At 39.3% G+C, this 14,739-nt stretch overlaps 2 protein-coding genes across 6 annotated transcripts in view; both read right to left on the bottom strand.

Annotated features, from left to right (window-relative positions):
- Positions 1–16: 16 nt before the first annotated feature.
- Positions 17–7,653, bottom strand: LOC110987353 (uncharacterized). The gene is made up of 3 exons (XM_087129691.1): positions 7,436–7,653; positions 1,261–1,331; positions 17–738 (listed from the first exon to the last, which is right to left on the bottom strand). The coding sequence occupies exons 2-3, from the start codon at positions 1,265–1,267 to the stop codon at positions 80–82; spliced, it is 666 nt and encodes a 221-aa protein (XP_086985817.1). The 5' UTR covers positions 1,268–1,331; positions 7,436–7,653; the 3' UTR covers positions 17–79.
- A 1,862-nt stretch (positions 7,654–9,515) lies between these two features.
- LOC110987331 (rap guanine nucleotide exchange factor 2-like) overlaps positions 9,516–14,739 on the bottom strand; it is a 47,605-nt gene continuing 42,381 nt past the window's right edge. For all 5 annotated transcript variants that reach the window (XM_022249986.2, XM_022249985.2, XM_022249984.2 and 2 more), the window contains one exon: positions 9,516–14,354. In XM_022249986.2, the coding sequence (XP_022105678.1) occupies positions 14,329–14,354 (26 nt within the window). In that variant the 3' untranslated portion in view covers positions 9,516–14,328. The remainder of the gene's footprint in view (positions 14,355–14,739) is intronic.

A 14,739-nucleotide genomic window follows, 5' to 3' on the forward strand; every position in this document is an offset into this window, starting at 1 on the left:
ACGAACTCTGGGAAGTAAAACCTGAGAAATAATACCATAATATCCTTTAACATCGCCATGGTAACAGCGTTTCCTGGGACTAGTCCATACCTTCTTTCATGTCGACGTACCCTTGACTCGTCGTTTGAAAAACATGACCGGATCCCAATGGAACGGCCGGTGGTCTGCTTGTTGGTACCGGCATCATGGGTTCATAGGTGTCATCTGGGGTAAAGTACATGTTTTCTGGTCTACCGTCGCCAGCTTTCCCACCAACCATCACCATGTAGTCATCCTGAATAAAATCACCCCTTCCCTCATCCACTGGTACGTATGTATCCTCGACTTCCGCGAGCCTTTGGCGCTCCTTCAGGTCGCTGGTGTCGTGCAAAACCTTCAGAACCACTTTGCTGATCTCGGCGCTTCCTGCCACAGCTTCTACTCGGTGCCAGTCCTTGGAGGACGGAATCTTGCGTAGGAGCTCCTCCATGTCGGCCTCGTCCACTCCACAGATCAACCCCACCACCTGCTGGAGGTAATCTTGCATCTTGGGGGTACAATTCTGAAGAAAGAGCGGCGATATGATCACCACCGACACCAGCGAGTCCCGAATATTCTGCAGCGTGTTCTGATTGGTGGGAAACTCTGTGATATCCTCGGAGTTCTGCTGGATTTCAAAGTCCTTGAAGATGTCGAAGAGGTACTCACACCACTGAACGGTGTCTTCTGTGTACAAGATGGTCAGATCAGATGGATCACCTGTACTCAAAAACAAAGAAATATGAACTGAATAGCACTGAACCACGTCTTATCAACGCGCCGTCGTTAGAAGACAATCACAGTCCCAGGCACGGACAAGCTCCCAGTAAATAAATGGCTTGCAATCAAATCCAATACAAATCCTATACAGTGATGATCATTTCAACTCTAACTCAAACCCTTCCAAACCAACAATTTCCTTTTGCCGTGGTTTTAAGGATTCATACCAGTCAGCATGTACAACCCCGAAACTTTGTACTTCAAATGGGCAAAGTCGTTTCCTGTACAAGGAAAATGGCTGTTTATGCGACGTTTAAATGACAACACTCTTTTGGAAGCGATTAGGGAAAGTTCCTTGTGTAAATTGCAAGGACAATGGGACTAATTCATATAAAGCATATCTCCAACCCGCTCTAACATCTGGACAAAAATCTAGGCTGCTTCTGCAGTAGATATTCTTGGGTTTCTGCAACCCCGACATAAGTCATCAAACTCATTCCTCCAAATATTACATATACTTACTCTCCATGTTGCTTCTTTGTGTGTTTGGTCATCAAAAAAAAAATCAGCACAAAGTCACCAGCTCACTTTATCTGGATGAAAATAAACATGTCGAGAAGTTTTTTTAATTCCTCCCAAAACAACTGATGTTGAGAAATAATTCGACATGTGCAGCGGTATTTTTAACCAAATAATGATTCTATTGTCAAACTGCCAATGTAGAAGAAGCCTCTAACTTGAATCATTAGCAAAAATTGTTCTCCAGGGATTCCATCCAACTACATGTAATGCACGTGGCATCAAGAAAGCCGAACAACGTTCAGTGGTAGTTGTTAAGGGGAGTTGACAAGCATTGAAATGGGCACTGGAAATAGGCTTGTCATGTCAGAGAGCAAGTTTACACTGGAACACACAGATATCTGTTATGTCCTGTGTACACATACCGTTATACTAAATAAACAGTGGACTTTGAAATAACTTTCAAAATTTCCCGCAATCCTGATGACATCATCTTTTGCTTGGAAATTATAACGAACAACACATCAATGTAGAAGTACTGTAGATATAATTATGAATGGTAAAATGTTCAAAGTCTGTCATAACCTTACATTCTCTGCAATCCACGTGTACATGTATAGCGGACATGTACATACTTTCAAATTCATGTCCAGTGTTCAGTTATAATGCTTACGTTTGAAAATTGATAACTTAATAAACTGTAAACAAGGTTTTTAAGATTCCCTACGGTCTTTCAAGAAAAGATTTATCTTTTTTGATTACTACATTTTACTGTGTACGTACTTTCAGGTGTAACCGGTTTTTAATGTCCTGCAATTTGTGTTATTTTAGTGTTCTGATCTAAGGTTCCAAGGAGATAGAGCAGTTATTACTATTATTATTATTCATTCATGCCAATTCTTTGTTCATCACACACAAGATGGGCATAGGAGAGGTAAAAGTGATAACAATCACTGAAGCCAAAGACCTGCCACTCCTCATCAAGAGTTCTTAGGTTTACGGAGCCACCCTGGTAAAATGAAACAACAAATAAATCTGAGATTCTGGGCAGATTCTGAAGTTTTGCTGGAACAGAAAAAGAAGCTAATCCCCTTGTTGTGTTCTTCCTATTAATGTAAGGAGGTGATTTTTGTGGTGCTCAAGGTTTTTTGGTCAAGGCAAGTTCTCCTAACAGTTGACTCACAGGGGTGTGAGTGGCCACTTAAAATTAAAGCTGAAAATAGCTAGCGGCAAGCTGAAATGTAAAACATCCCCATATGTTTGTGCAAAGCAGGTGCAAAAAAAAAATGAAATTCAGGGTCAACATCTAAGCAAAATAAGCTGAAATCAGCTAAAAAGCTGAATTCTCAAACCCCTGCACTCAATACACTTACATAATTTCACCTTCCTTTCTTACTTTGACAACTGCTGCTTTCAAATTTTGTATCTACTATGTATATAAAAGTTCTAATTCCTGAAATTGCCAATAGCCATTTAAAAATAAAACCCACACCAACCAATTTGGGAACTTTTCCAATAAACAAGAACAAATTCTTGGATGGCCTTTTCCTGGATGGGCTGTGTGGTCAACATGTTCCATGACTGTCAAATGCCTAGCATGAGGCCTAAGCTGGAAGCAATCTTGTTCCTGGTTTAAATGAGGAAATCCTCTCAATTAATAATCAGGTGATGAATCGCCGGCTTTGTTGCTTATATGCACCAAGAGAATGGGCATTGACCCGTGTGGCCATGTTCATGTAACGGTGTATTTAATGCTAATGCAGGAAGCTTGCTACAAATGTTGATTCTAAAATTGCTACAGGCATTATGACATTTCTCTCTGTTACTGTCCTTTGGAAGGTGTGGCTAGCAACTTTGAAATGAAGATGGTCTCTACATGTATGTACAACAGCTCTGTATTCTGTCAAATGATGATGTACATTTAACCTTACAATTGCATGGAAACAAACTCTTGTTATTACACATCTCAAGTTCAGAAAGGAATGACTAAAACAGGTATAAGCAGAAAAGACTGATGACATGATATTTATGGGTGAATTAAAATGCGGCCAGTTTTTGCTCGCTCTGGTTTGATTTTTTCACACAGAAAATGTGAAGCCAAATACTCGTGACTTCCTTTAAACATTCATTTCCTCTGCAAGGCAGTTTGATTGAAAGTTTACAGTCCAAAAAGAGAGATAGCAATACCTAAAGTGCACAGTGCTGGCATGCCTTTGTGAAAGAACTCCATAGCACTGATACAGTTTAATGAAGTTCGTCATGCAATTAAAGTGCAAGTACGAGTACATTACTCTTTGGTAACTCAAGCTTCACTTTACATTCAAAACGAATAGCAACATTTAGGAAGCCTCCACTACACACAGTTTCTACAGTACATTGCACTTGTTTTCTAAAGCTTAAAAATAGATATGCACGAGTCATGTACTTGTAAACACTGAACAGTAGTCAACTGAGAAAAAATAAACAAGTAAAAAAAATACAGAACTCTTTACAACAACATCCAAACTAATCCTGTGTTGTTCTTTTTCAAAGATTCAAAGATGACAAGGTAGGAAGACAGGTTATGGTTTCAATGGACATAAAGGAATTATGCTGTAGTCTGTGAGGGTAAATGCAACACTCTGGCTCCAGAGCAAATGAAGAGATAAGAGTTGGACTAAAGTTGGGTGCCAAGCAACCAGACCTTTCCAGACTCTTCCAAATCCATTGGGGTTGTTCAGGGATTCTGAAGGACTGGATCAGGTACACGTCCAGCCAACTTGGGTAATTCTAGAAATTAAGGGGTCTTTTTTTTTCATGTCCCTGTCACATCTGACGAATGATTTTGTAAGTTCAGAACACATTTTCTAATTTCCAAGAGTGATGAATTAATGTAATTATCAGGCAAAGAAATACTAATACTTGGAAAACAATCCCGGTGATACTTCCATGTCAAGTAACAAAGGTCAGACGTAACAGGGACACCAAGTTGTCACACTTTTGGCCCTCTAATTCCTGGAATTTATACCCACTTATTTTTGCCGGCAGGGTGCATACATACATGTAAATGCACTACACTTATGTGTGACCCCAAAAGCTATGGGCTCCTGTCAGCAATCCCTAAGTTCTAGTGTTTAAGAGCTCCATGCTTCATGTACACGTAGAACTTAAGACTAGGGATGAGCCTCTGGACTCCTTTGAGGGGGGGATTTGTTTATGGGACAAATGAGTTGAGGTTTTTGTTTCTGCGATCAGAAAGCTCTCCATGACAGATAATAGTTTTCCATCAGATTTCTCAGTTTTGTTGCACTGCCCTTCAACTCTTGAAGATCATTTTTAAGCATTTCCACGAGAGCTACAACCTTTGTTTGCTGGTGGATTGACTGCATACTCTGCTATTAAGGGGAAAAAAATACGGGAAATCCCCAGCCTATTCAACTAGGATTAGTCCATGATATTCAGCCTTGATGTTACATAACAAAAACCTTTTGATACAAACAAGGCCACACAATAGCCAGTGACTCAACCGTGGATTCACACAAAAGAACAAGCAAACTAGAAAGTGGCAAACAAAATGACACAAACGTTCCATCTTTCACACTCAATACCAAAAATTGAATTCGGCCAGAAGGTTTAGCTTGAAGAATTTTCTTTCTTTTCCAACAAGGATAACGAAGACCATTAATGAGATTAACCTATGAACAGGCATACAAGCAGCCATGACCCTTATGCAAGTGTTGACTCATAAACTGAAAGTGACAATTTCATCAAACCAGAGCTAGCTCCAAGGAGGTCAACTACATGTACAGTACATCAGCAGGTTATTACATGTAAGTTTAAGGTCAGGCCAAAAAAGGTTGTCATTCGAGGACATGTAAACGCCTTGAGAAAGTTTAACTGTAGTTTGCAAACTGCTTTTCCCTTGAAAAATAAAGATTATGACAGATGTCAAGGCATTCCAAAACATACAACAGAAATCATACTCCTTTTAGACAAATTGGTAGGGAAGGATTGTTGGACCTCATACTGTAACTTTTATGCTTTGTGACATCATTGGCAAGGATAAATTCAGAAATAAATTCTTATTCAACGAACTGTGCAGCATTTATTATGAATATTTATAAAATAAACACAGCCTCTTGACAACATTTGAGTTCTTCAAAAGCTTTCACAAAAACACTTCACCAAATTCATTGGACAATTGCAGACAAGGTATACATTCTTACAGGATAAAAGAAAACCTGTTACATGTTAACTGTATCAAGCTTAGTAACTTTAGTGCAACTTTAATTAACCAAACAACTCAAGACACTTATCGCTGCTTTACAGATCTTGTCGCCTTGTACCCTGTCACCATGTCACAGTGTAAATTTCTTTTTCTTACCCATGACCACAGTTGCAAGTACATGAATTTGGGGACCTGACTAAGTAAGTGCCCATACCGTACCACATGCATAAGTCTGTACCCATGCATGTACACATGCATTGGTTAAGTTAAGGCTTTTGGTCACAGGAAAATGGAATGCATTTTTACAAATAAACATCCACCTCAGTAACATTTTTGACATGATAACCAAGTAGCCTATAGTCTGCTGATCAAAACCTTCAATTGAGGTTCAAGCTTCCCGGGTGCAAAATTGATTGAGTAAGTAAACTTAAGTTGGTCACACTATCGCAATCCAGGTGAGACAAAGTTAAAATCTCTTCACCCCTCGGGTCACTCAAAATCCACTGAGAGGCTTATGCAGGAGCTTCTCAATCTGGTCACTGTTACCATTTTTTTCACAAGGCTTGGTGCCCTTTGAAAGTACAAGTACAATGTGCAGCTGGTTTCCTGCACAGTGGGTGTCTCTCGCAAAGATGCTCTAAAAAGTTTGTTTGAAAAATCTGCACTCTCCCATCACATCTCTGTTAAGTATCGTATGTTTAATCTTTTTTCCCTTCCTAAATCCTGCTCATGAGGATGCACATCACATTTTACCACTTACTTTGTTTTCTTTACAGTAAATGCAAATCAGTGGAGGGTAAAACATGTATTTTTCCTCTTATGTGATTTGTATAATTGCCAAGTACACTTAGCCAGACACTGATTTAAGAAGTGCGACACAAGTCCAGGAAATGGCTGGGACTCAGGGACTGTATGTACTGAGGCACCACTTCAGTGACATTATTTTATGATATTCCCTTTGAGAAAAATTGGAAAGTAGTGTACACACATGTATCCTTAAAATGAAAGGTCTTGACTAAATACTTTGGGCGAATACAACTGCAAGGAAAATGGGGGAATATCCATGCATACATGTAGATTTTTTTGAGAAACTGAAAATTCTGTCTGGCGCGATCAGCTGAACTGCACGACTGCCTGATCGCTCTGAATGGTTGGTCGAATACCGGTACTTCAATTTTGTGAAACAATCTTTCACAACTATGTAAATATAGAAAGAAAAGGCAACTGGCTGATGGTTGAATTACTGACACATCGCGCACTAAGTGATCGATGATCGCAAATACATACATAGGCCGATCATGCACACCATATCTATATAGTCTTTTAATGTGATTTCAGTTCCATACACATTATGCACGGTCTATGTGAAGGATTCTTCTTAGCGGGCTATGTTTGTATTCTTACAAGTTTCAGTCAAGTTCATTATAAAACCAATCGTCACAACAAGTCAGTTTACAAGAGCAATGAGAAGTCAAGTCACATGAATAAGGAATGAACAGACAGACAACTAAGGAATACTTGAAGCAGTTATCCTAGCCTGAGTGTGACTCCACACACACTGACCTATCGTAAGTTTCAAGTTCGAGAATTCAAGTGACACTGTGACCATGGAGGAACTTACACGTATTCCTCCATGCTGTGACACTGACATGACAGACTCGATCTCAACTACAACACGTTACTGGACATCATGCACGTGGAACTTTTCAACAAATATCAACTAAAGCATGTAAAGGTGGCATAATTAAGTGATGGCTCCCCAAATATTTGGCCCTTCATATATTCACACCGACACAGATCAATGCATCTGTGGTCAGTCAATGAATATATTTCGCAATGATTGAGACTGGTGGGAAAATAAAAGTGTCCACCCTGTTCACGGAGCGCGGAGCAGTTTCCTTGCAAAGCTGCTCGAAAGTTCTTGGCAGACCTCATTGGGACCGTAAAGAATTAAACTCAACAAACGCTTACCGAAATTCATCAACTGACCGCCATGACAGCATTAGTTGCGACGATTTCTCCTTGCCGAATGCGACGTATCGAATACCAGTGCTTAGCGAATTTCTTCCTTTCTGCATTTCCTGGTTCATCACTTCAAAGTTCACGGCCCCACATGGGGCTGGGGTCACATCAACAAGTGTCGGGCCCCCTCACGGTACCAGCGATAAATGTGTGGTACCGTCTAATACGGTATACTGGTGGCCAGACTAGATTTAACTAAACTTGACATAGTCGCCAGTGCATTATTCCAGTTGAGTAAATTCGTAACACGCGCCAAATTGTGAAGATTTCAAATTTAAATTTATACTGGGATTTTTTTCTCCAGGAAAAACTGAAATCTAATAGAATCATTCTTATGGCCTTTTACTTAGAGGATTTTGTGGGCACTTAACCAAGGATTGATCTGCTTCGTCATAATGAACTTGGTGAATTTAACAGCTGGGCGATTTCTAACTTCATTTTCACCGTGCCCAGCTCCATGGTATAATTCGCACACACACCCCCAAAAAAAGAAATGAAATATTCCCAAACTGGTTCCCTTCTACAATTTAGGATAACATCAAAACCTTGTTCTGCTCAAGCGGTTCCCACACATTCAGTTGTAGTCGTCAGTTGCGACAATCGATTTTTGATACCACAAGACAGGGTCGGCGGCGTCAAGTGGAGCTGGTGACAAAAGCAACTCGGAAACAAAGGGAAAGCCCATCATGACAACAATTGGGAAAGTCCCTAAAAAGATAAGCCGATTCGCTGCCACCTGAGAGTAGCCTAGTGATCGACGCGGGGTGATAAACGTCACTTTACAAACAGCAGGTTGTCTGCTATCAGGGTCCAAAGTTCGACAGTCGCGGACGGTTCCAGTTTTACAAAATGCAGAAAATTAAGTACAATCCGACACCAGTACAATAAATATTTGACTTTGCAAAAATTACACAATCCTAAAAACGCGTCCGGTTCAATGGTCGAAAATCAAGCGTGTTTTGCGCATGTTTCCAAACAAAATGACTCAAGCTCCGATAAATATTTTTTCAATGAAAAGGAAAATAAGAAACGTCTCCCAACCTGAGAATAAAAGCAGATATTAACATGCAAAAAAATAAGACAAAGTAGAGCCTTCGAGGACTCGGAAGCCAGAAGTCTCTAGGAATTCATAGTATTCCCAAACAGACTGACTCTACTGTAACAGATAAAGTTAAAAGATATTTTTCTCCTTCGTTCAAAGTCTCCGTGAAGTATCTCTATTTCTTGATGAAAGTTTAATGATTACAAGCAGATACGGGACCAAAAAAAGTGCACAGGTTGTGTTTGGGGCATCCTTCATCAAGCCACTTTTACGACCGCTGGTGATAGTGACTATATGAAGTGAGCGATTTCCTTGTTTCAAAAGGGCAAGGTTACACGAGACCCTCCGGTCAAATTACAACTTTGAAAGTTATATGGAGGGCGCTGTTAACAAACAACAATATTTTTGATACGTGCAGACCGTAGAAAAGACAGATTCCGGAAAAGAGATGTTATCAGGCCCAACTGACATCCGTCGCTGAGTTGGTTTTTCTGTTAAGTAGTTATCGCCCTCCCCGAATCTTTTACACAAATTAAGTTTTGTCTCAAGGTCAGAGACTTTCTTGAAAACTAATGTTTATATAATAAATATTGGATATTTCCAGGCAGGAATTGAACACGACCCGGGTGACAAAAGACACCAGTCTCCCTCGTTGATATGAAAGACAAACCAATTCGGTTTTTTTTTAACTTCAAAACGATGGATCAAAAGTCCACAAATGGGAAGCTACAATTACCAGGTTTATCCCCAACCATTCAAGCTTCCCTTTCCCAACCAATAAGGCAACTTTTCCTTGTTACTTTCCGGAACACCCAAATACAAGACCTTCCTGCATTTTAAATTCTGCAGTTTTTCACGCTTTCTCTACTTTTAAAAACTATAAGTCGGGTTTTCAAATCATAATGCAATGGAGTTTACGCAACAGTGATGAGGCTTCAGCCCATCTGTACTTTTGTCAGAATGACTTTACGGCACCGACCAGCAACATCCCTTTGTTTCAAGGCTATTTAATTTTTAATATTCTCAACAACAAGTTTTTGGAATACAACACTATTGTCAGTAATGAGACCTTTCATGCCGCAGACATCTTGGTCAAGTTCCACGAATTATTACAATACTGTCTGAATCAACATCGGCAATACCTGACTATTCAGACCAAAATTCGCTCCACGTTCTAAGTCTCAGACTTTTCAAATTAACTCAGAGAACCAAGTCGACTTTATGGTCTGATGCGTGTGTATTTTATACGAAACGTTTGTTTTACAAGTAAATCTCTCCAAATAAACCAGGCATGTAACAGAATACATTGAGATTTTTACGCCAGAAAGGGGCCATAAATATAACTGGCCAGATTGGTTTACTATATTACGCTCTCCCTTGCTGTCTTACCAAAACAGGCCTCAATCACTCGAGTTTTGTATTTTCGGCTCGGAGAACTGGGAAAGTTAAATCACAAACAATAACAAAAACATGATTAAAATAAGTACAAATAAAAAATAAATTTAAAAACTGAAACAAACACACAACAATGAAGCAAAGCAAAATAGTCTAGCTTGGGAGAAAGGTTTGCATTCCAAAAGCCACATGCAGCACAGTTGGTAAAAACAAATAACCGATATATCACAATAAAATAGTCTTCAAAATTATGGCCTGCGAATCTGCACTCCACCGTTTGCTGAATTTACATACTGAACAGGTGTGATTATAGATTCATTTTACGGTTACATGGCGGAAATTTCTACCTAATGCACAAGCAGCACGGGTAATTGTACAAACACCAGAGATACTATGTACGCGCCTAAGGCTTTCAAATATCTACATCCCAGCCAACAACACGGTAAATATTCATATACATAAATGTTGAAGACTTTACACAACAGCAAAAGAACTATAGCGTCAAGAAAATATAGCTTCACACAAAAAGCCTTCCATTTTCGTCTGTAACTAGCAAGCAAGCTTTTCATCTTGTCTTGGGCAATAATACCATACAAAAAACACTTGAGCATTTAGCCTACTGTACAGCAGAGTATGATGCTATAAAAAACCTATATACATATTTACAAATAATGGTAATACACAAATGCGCACATTACTGACATGTTTCCTGGAATGGGAAAACTTTCTCAAAAGTGAGACAATTAAATATTACAAATGACCTCGCTTTGTTTTTTTCATCTATTTTTGTTGGCCTTTTTTACGATCTTTTTAACCAACTCTTTCACCAAAAGTCTTAAAAAAAAAAAAAAAATTGCTTCTCTCCTTAAAATACTCCAAGGAATTTAGTTCCATTTCGGTTACCAACGACTGTGGAAACAAGTCTTTTCCACAAGCAAAACTACAGACCCAATGGGTGACGGCATGGTATAAATCCTAAATTTTCAACACAAATCCTCTCATTTGGGGCTTTTAATAACATAAAAACTGACAAACTTCTCGATAGGTTTTAGAACAAATTTCCGCTTTTGTTATCTGTAACTTCGAGCCATTGCTGTATTCTCATCAGACAGTCGAGTTCAAGTGTGGAATTTCCACAGTCTTGTTGCTTATCATGCAACTCTGCAAAAAAAGCTGGTTGAAGTACCAAAACAGGTATTTTTTTCAAGGACATTTGAAGTATATATGGGCACAATGCCAGAGGAGTCAACAGTCAAGCCTTGCAGGAACTCTTATTACTGAAGAGAAACGTGGAAGTAAATGTACATCAGGAACAATGCCGAAATTCCACACTGGACAAAACTTTGGACAGCTCTTTTCAATTTGTGATGACATACCCGGAAGTACAAAGAAAAACCAAGGAAATGGGTTTATTCAAGGAAAAGTTGCATGCTTGAGACTTGGTGTTAATGTTATCTTTTTGTCGAAGTTGGAAGCAAAATTAAGATACCTCAGTCTGCTATTCAACAACATGCAACTTGAGTGCGTATTAACATTTGATAAAGTCTGCTGAGAAGTGATAATGCCGTTGCGTTAATCAGGCACTAGCACCTGGACACGAGAGACTTTCATCAATTCTGATTGGATTCTATAGTATTGGATACCTTGCCCAAGGAATATACCACAAAATGCATGGGGGTGTTAGGGAAAATGAGAGTAAAATTCTGGAACAAAATCGTTGAAAATTCATCATAACTGACTTATTTTGACTCTCTGACTCGAAAAGTATTTACGAATGGGAATGAATGTGCTTGGCCAGTCATAAATTAACGTTTAAGACCAGCTCAGGAGACTGAACACTGAAATTGCCCTCATCTGCGGCTTAGGCACACTCACGTCCAGTCTCCTTAGTCGGTCTTAGTAGTAAACGCCCATTTATGACCGGTGAAGCACATATTTAGAGCGCATTCACGAAAGGAGTTTAATTAGTCTTAGTACTTAATGCCCGTTTATGACTGGTGAAGCACATATTTATATGATGATTAAACTGGTTAAGACTTGTGATCTGTGCTCCCTATTTAGCAAAGTTACTCCCTATAAAACAAAACTTCCCTGGAAAATTGAGAAAACCTCACTACATTTTAAAAATTATATTACACAATGCTTGCTTGGATTAAAACTTTGTAAAACACGTATTCATAGTTAAAATAAATGGTCGAGGTTTGGCTTTAGTAGAAAGTGAAATGGTATTTTTGTGATTTGAATTAGTTTAAACATTCTGTGAATATCTTTCTCCAGGATTATTTTCAATCAACATTTACGTAATAAAAAATGAGCTGCCAACCGTTTTTTTTTTCACCACCAGAATACATTGTTTAATAACTTAGAAAACAACTGCACACTATTTCCCCTTGATTACACATTCAAACTTTTTTGAGGATATTCTACAACTCTGAATACAACTTTAGTTCCGTTTCTCTGTCATCTCTTCCTTCTCCTTTTATTGGCATGGAATGCTTCAGTTTTACTTCAAAGAGATGTAAAGTTCAGATACTTGGACGGTGCCAAGATAATTTGTTTTATTTCTTGGCATGATAGTTAATTGGCAAGAGCATTTTGGATTCTAATGGTTCATAACGATTAGTTAACAATTGTTAGTTTCTGATGGGAAGAGGATTACAGAGTGCTGTAAATACTGTTGGAAGGAAAAACAACCAAATCTTTCAAATTCTAAGGAAATTATGGAATTTTCAAAGGACTGAAATGTTAACACTGTAAGAGCCATTCTCATACGTGAAAGTCTCAGAAACCAGCCAATCTGAGCTCTTAAATATTTGGTACCAACTTCCTCTGTAGGCAATGGGGTAGGATATTTGGTACCAACTTCCTCTGTAGGCGATGGGGTAGGATGAGTATGAAAGCCATCCCTGATTATCATAGACTTATTGAATTTCTTTCTCAGCAACACCAAAGGAAGTGTTAAACAAAATGCCGATTTTTTTCTTTTATATCATTTGTATTTTTGCCAAAAAGCCTTCAGGAGGTACAAAATCTCTGTCAAATCTATATCCTTCCTTTTTTTCAGAAATTCCTGTTTTGCTTGAACGAGTTTACAACAGTCGCAGCCAAATTTTCAACATTTGTAGATGGCTCAAGACCTCACAGAATAAACAGAGGAGTTTTAGTGGGAGTGCCCTTGTGGCAGGATAAGCCACTCTCGGTGGTTCAATCTTTTCTCCATTCTAGTGCAAGGATTACTTTCGCCATTTTGGGGAGCAATTAGCCTTGCAGTATGGATTTCCTTCGCACGAAGCTTACCTCAGGACGGTAACATCAGCACAATTACATATCAGCTTAAGTGCTGCTTACACACAGGTTAGGCGTATTTTCCTGTGGAATTTTGCAAAGTTTTTTATTTCACACTTTCTTCTAAACTGTTTGCAATGCAATGTTGGCCCTGCTCTAGAACATTCTTGCCAAGAAGTTAAAAATTTGTTGATGGGCTCAAACATGACATTAAACATCAAAATTGCAACATGACCAGAAGCTTAATACATATTTTGGGGCTGCCTCTTCAACCCGTGGACACAACGTGAAATACAGCCGGACCTGCACGATGCAACTTTTTTTGTTTTACCAACCCCTTTCATGAATAGTGGGCTCTACCATTTACGGGTAGGGGTTTGGTATTTTTGGTAAACTAGACTGGTTTTCAGTCTTTCCATCATTTCTCTTATTGTGCAGGAAGGGGCCAACAGTAGGTTGTCCTCATGTGCGTATTAAAGACAATTTTCTGCCTGGTGCAATGTGATTGAATTTTTTATGCCTATGCACGAATGCGAACTTGAAATACTTTTATGAGAGTTTAAGGAGGTAATCGCTGAACGTGATACCAGTTAGCCCATTCAATAAACAAACACAAAATCCTGCCATTCGTTTAACGTCACACACAATTCATCTTGTGGTCCACATCACCACGCCCACAGTGCCTGCAAGTGATCAACCATCAGTCATCAATCATGTGTCATGTTCCCCGACTACTTAAGCTAGGATTCTTCAGTGTGTTTACATGCTGCAAGGAATCCATTCATCATTGTGAGTCCTGTTCCCTGACTCCCTCAGCACAGATTCCATCTTGTGGCAACGGACCTTCTTGGCATCTGACTGTTTCACACACAATTTCTCTGATGACTCGTCCACAAGAGTCCAGTTCCCTGACTTCCTCACCATGGATTTCCATGCTTCAGCATCAGAGTTCCAAAGGACCTGGACAATCCGCATCACAGCTTTTCAAATTCCTCACCCATGTGTGCTTGGACCAAAAAGGAAAAGTTGTGGAGCGAGTCTAAGACGACACAGGGCTGAACTTCGTCCTTTGTAAATAGTCCCCAAATATACAGTATCAGGAAGTATCTTCCTTGCCTAGTCATACGACAGACACCTGCTCGTTATCTGTGGAAGAACAAAAACAGCCAACTGACTGCTCACAGCTAGTTCATTTCAGGGAGCAAGTCATATGTTAAAGGACACATGGAATATTTGGGTACAGTTTTTCAGAGGTACCCAGTTTGAATACGCTGTTGATGTAAATCTCCCTTATCCACCTGCAAAAATACATTAAAATTCTGAACGTCAGCACTTTGCAATTTACGAATGCAATTCTCTCCCTCAGCTGATTTCATGAGATTTTCCTATTTTTTTTTAAATCAATAGAGCCTAGGCCATGTGTGAGTAGGGACCTGGTAAGAAATCCTGTTACCAGAGTTGATATCAAGACTCTCACAGGTGACCACAAGTCGGTCACAAGTCATTCAGTCCTAGGTCAGTTTGCCAGCTA

The sequence above is a fragment of the Acanthaster planci genome, linkage group LG19 (genome assembly GCF_054643075.1).
Source record: "Acanthaster planci isolate LZ-2023a linkage group LG19, COTS_SCS, whole genome shotgun sequence".
Lineage (NCBI taxonomy): Eukaryota > Metazoa > Echinodermata > Asteroidea > Valvatida > Acanthasteridae > Acanthaster > Acanthaster planci.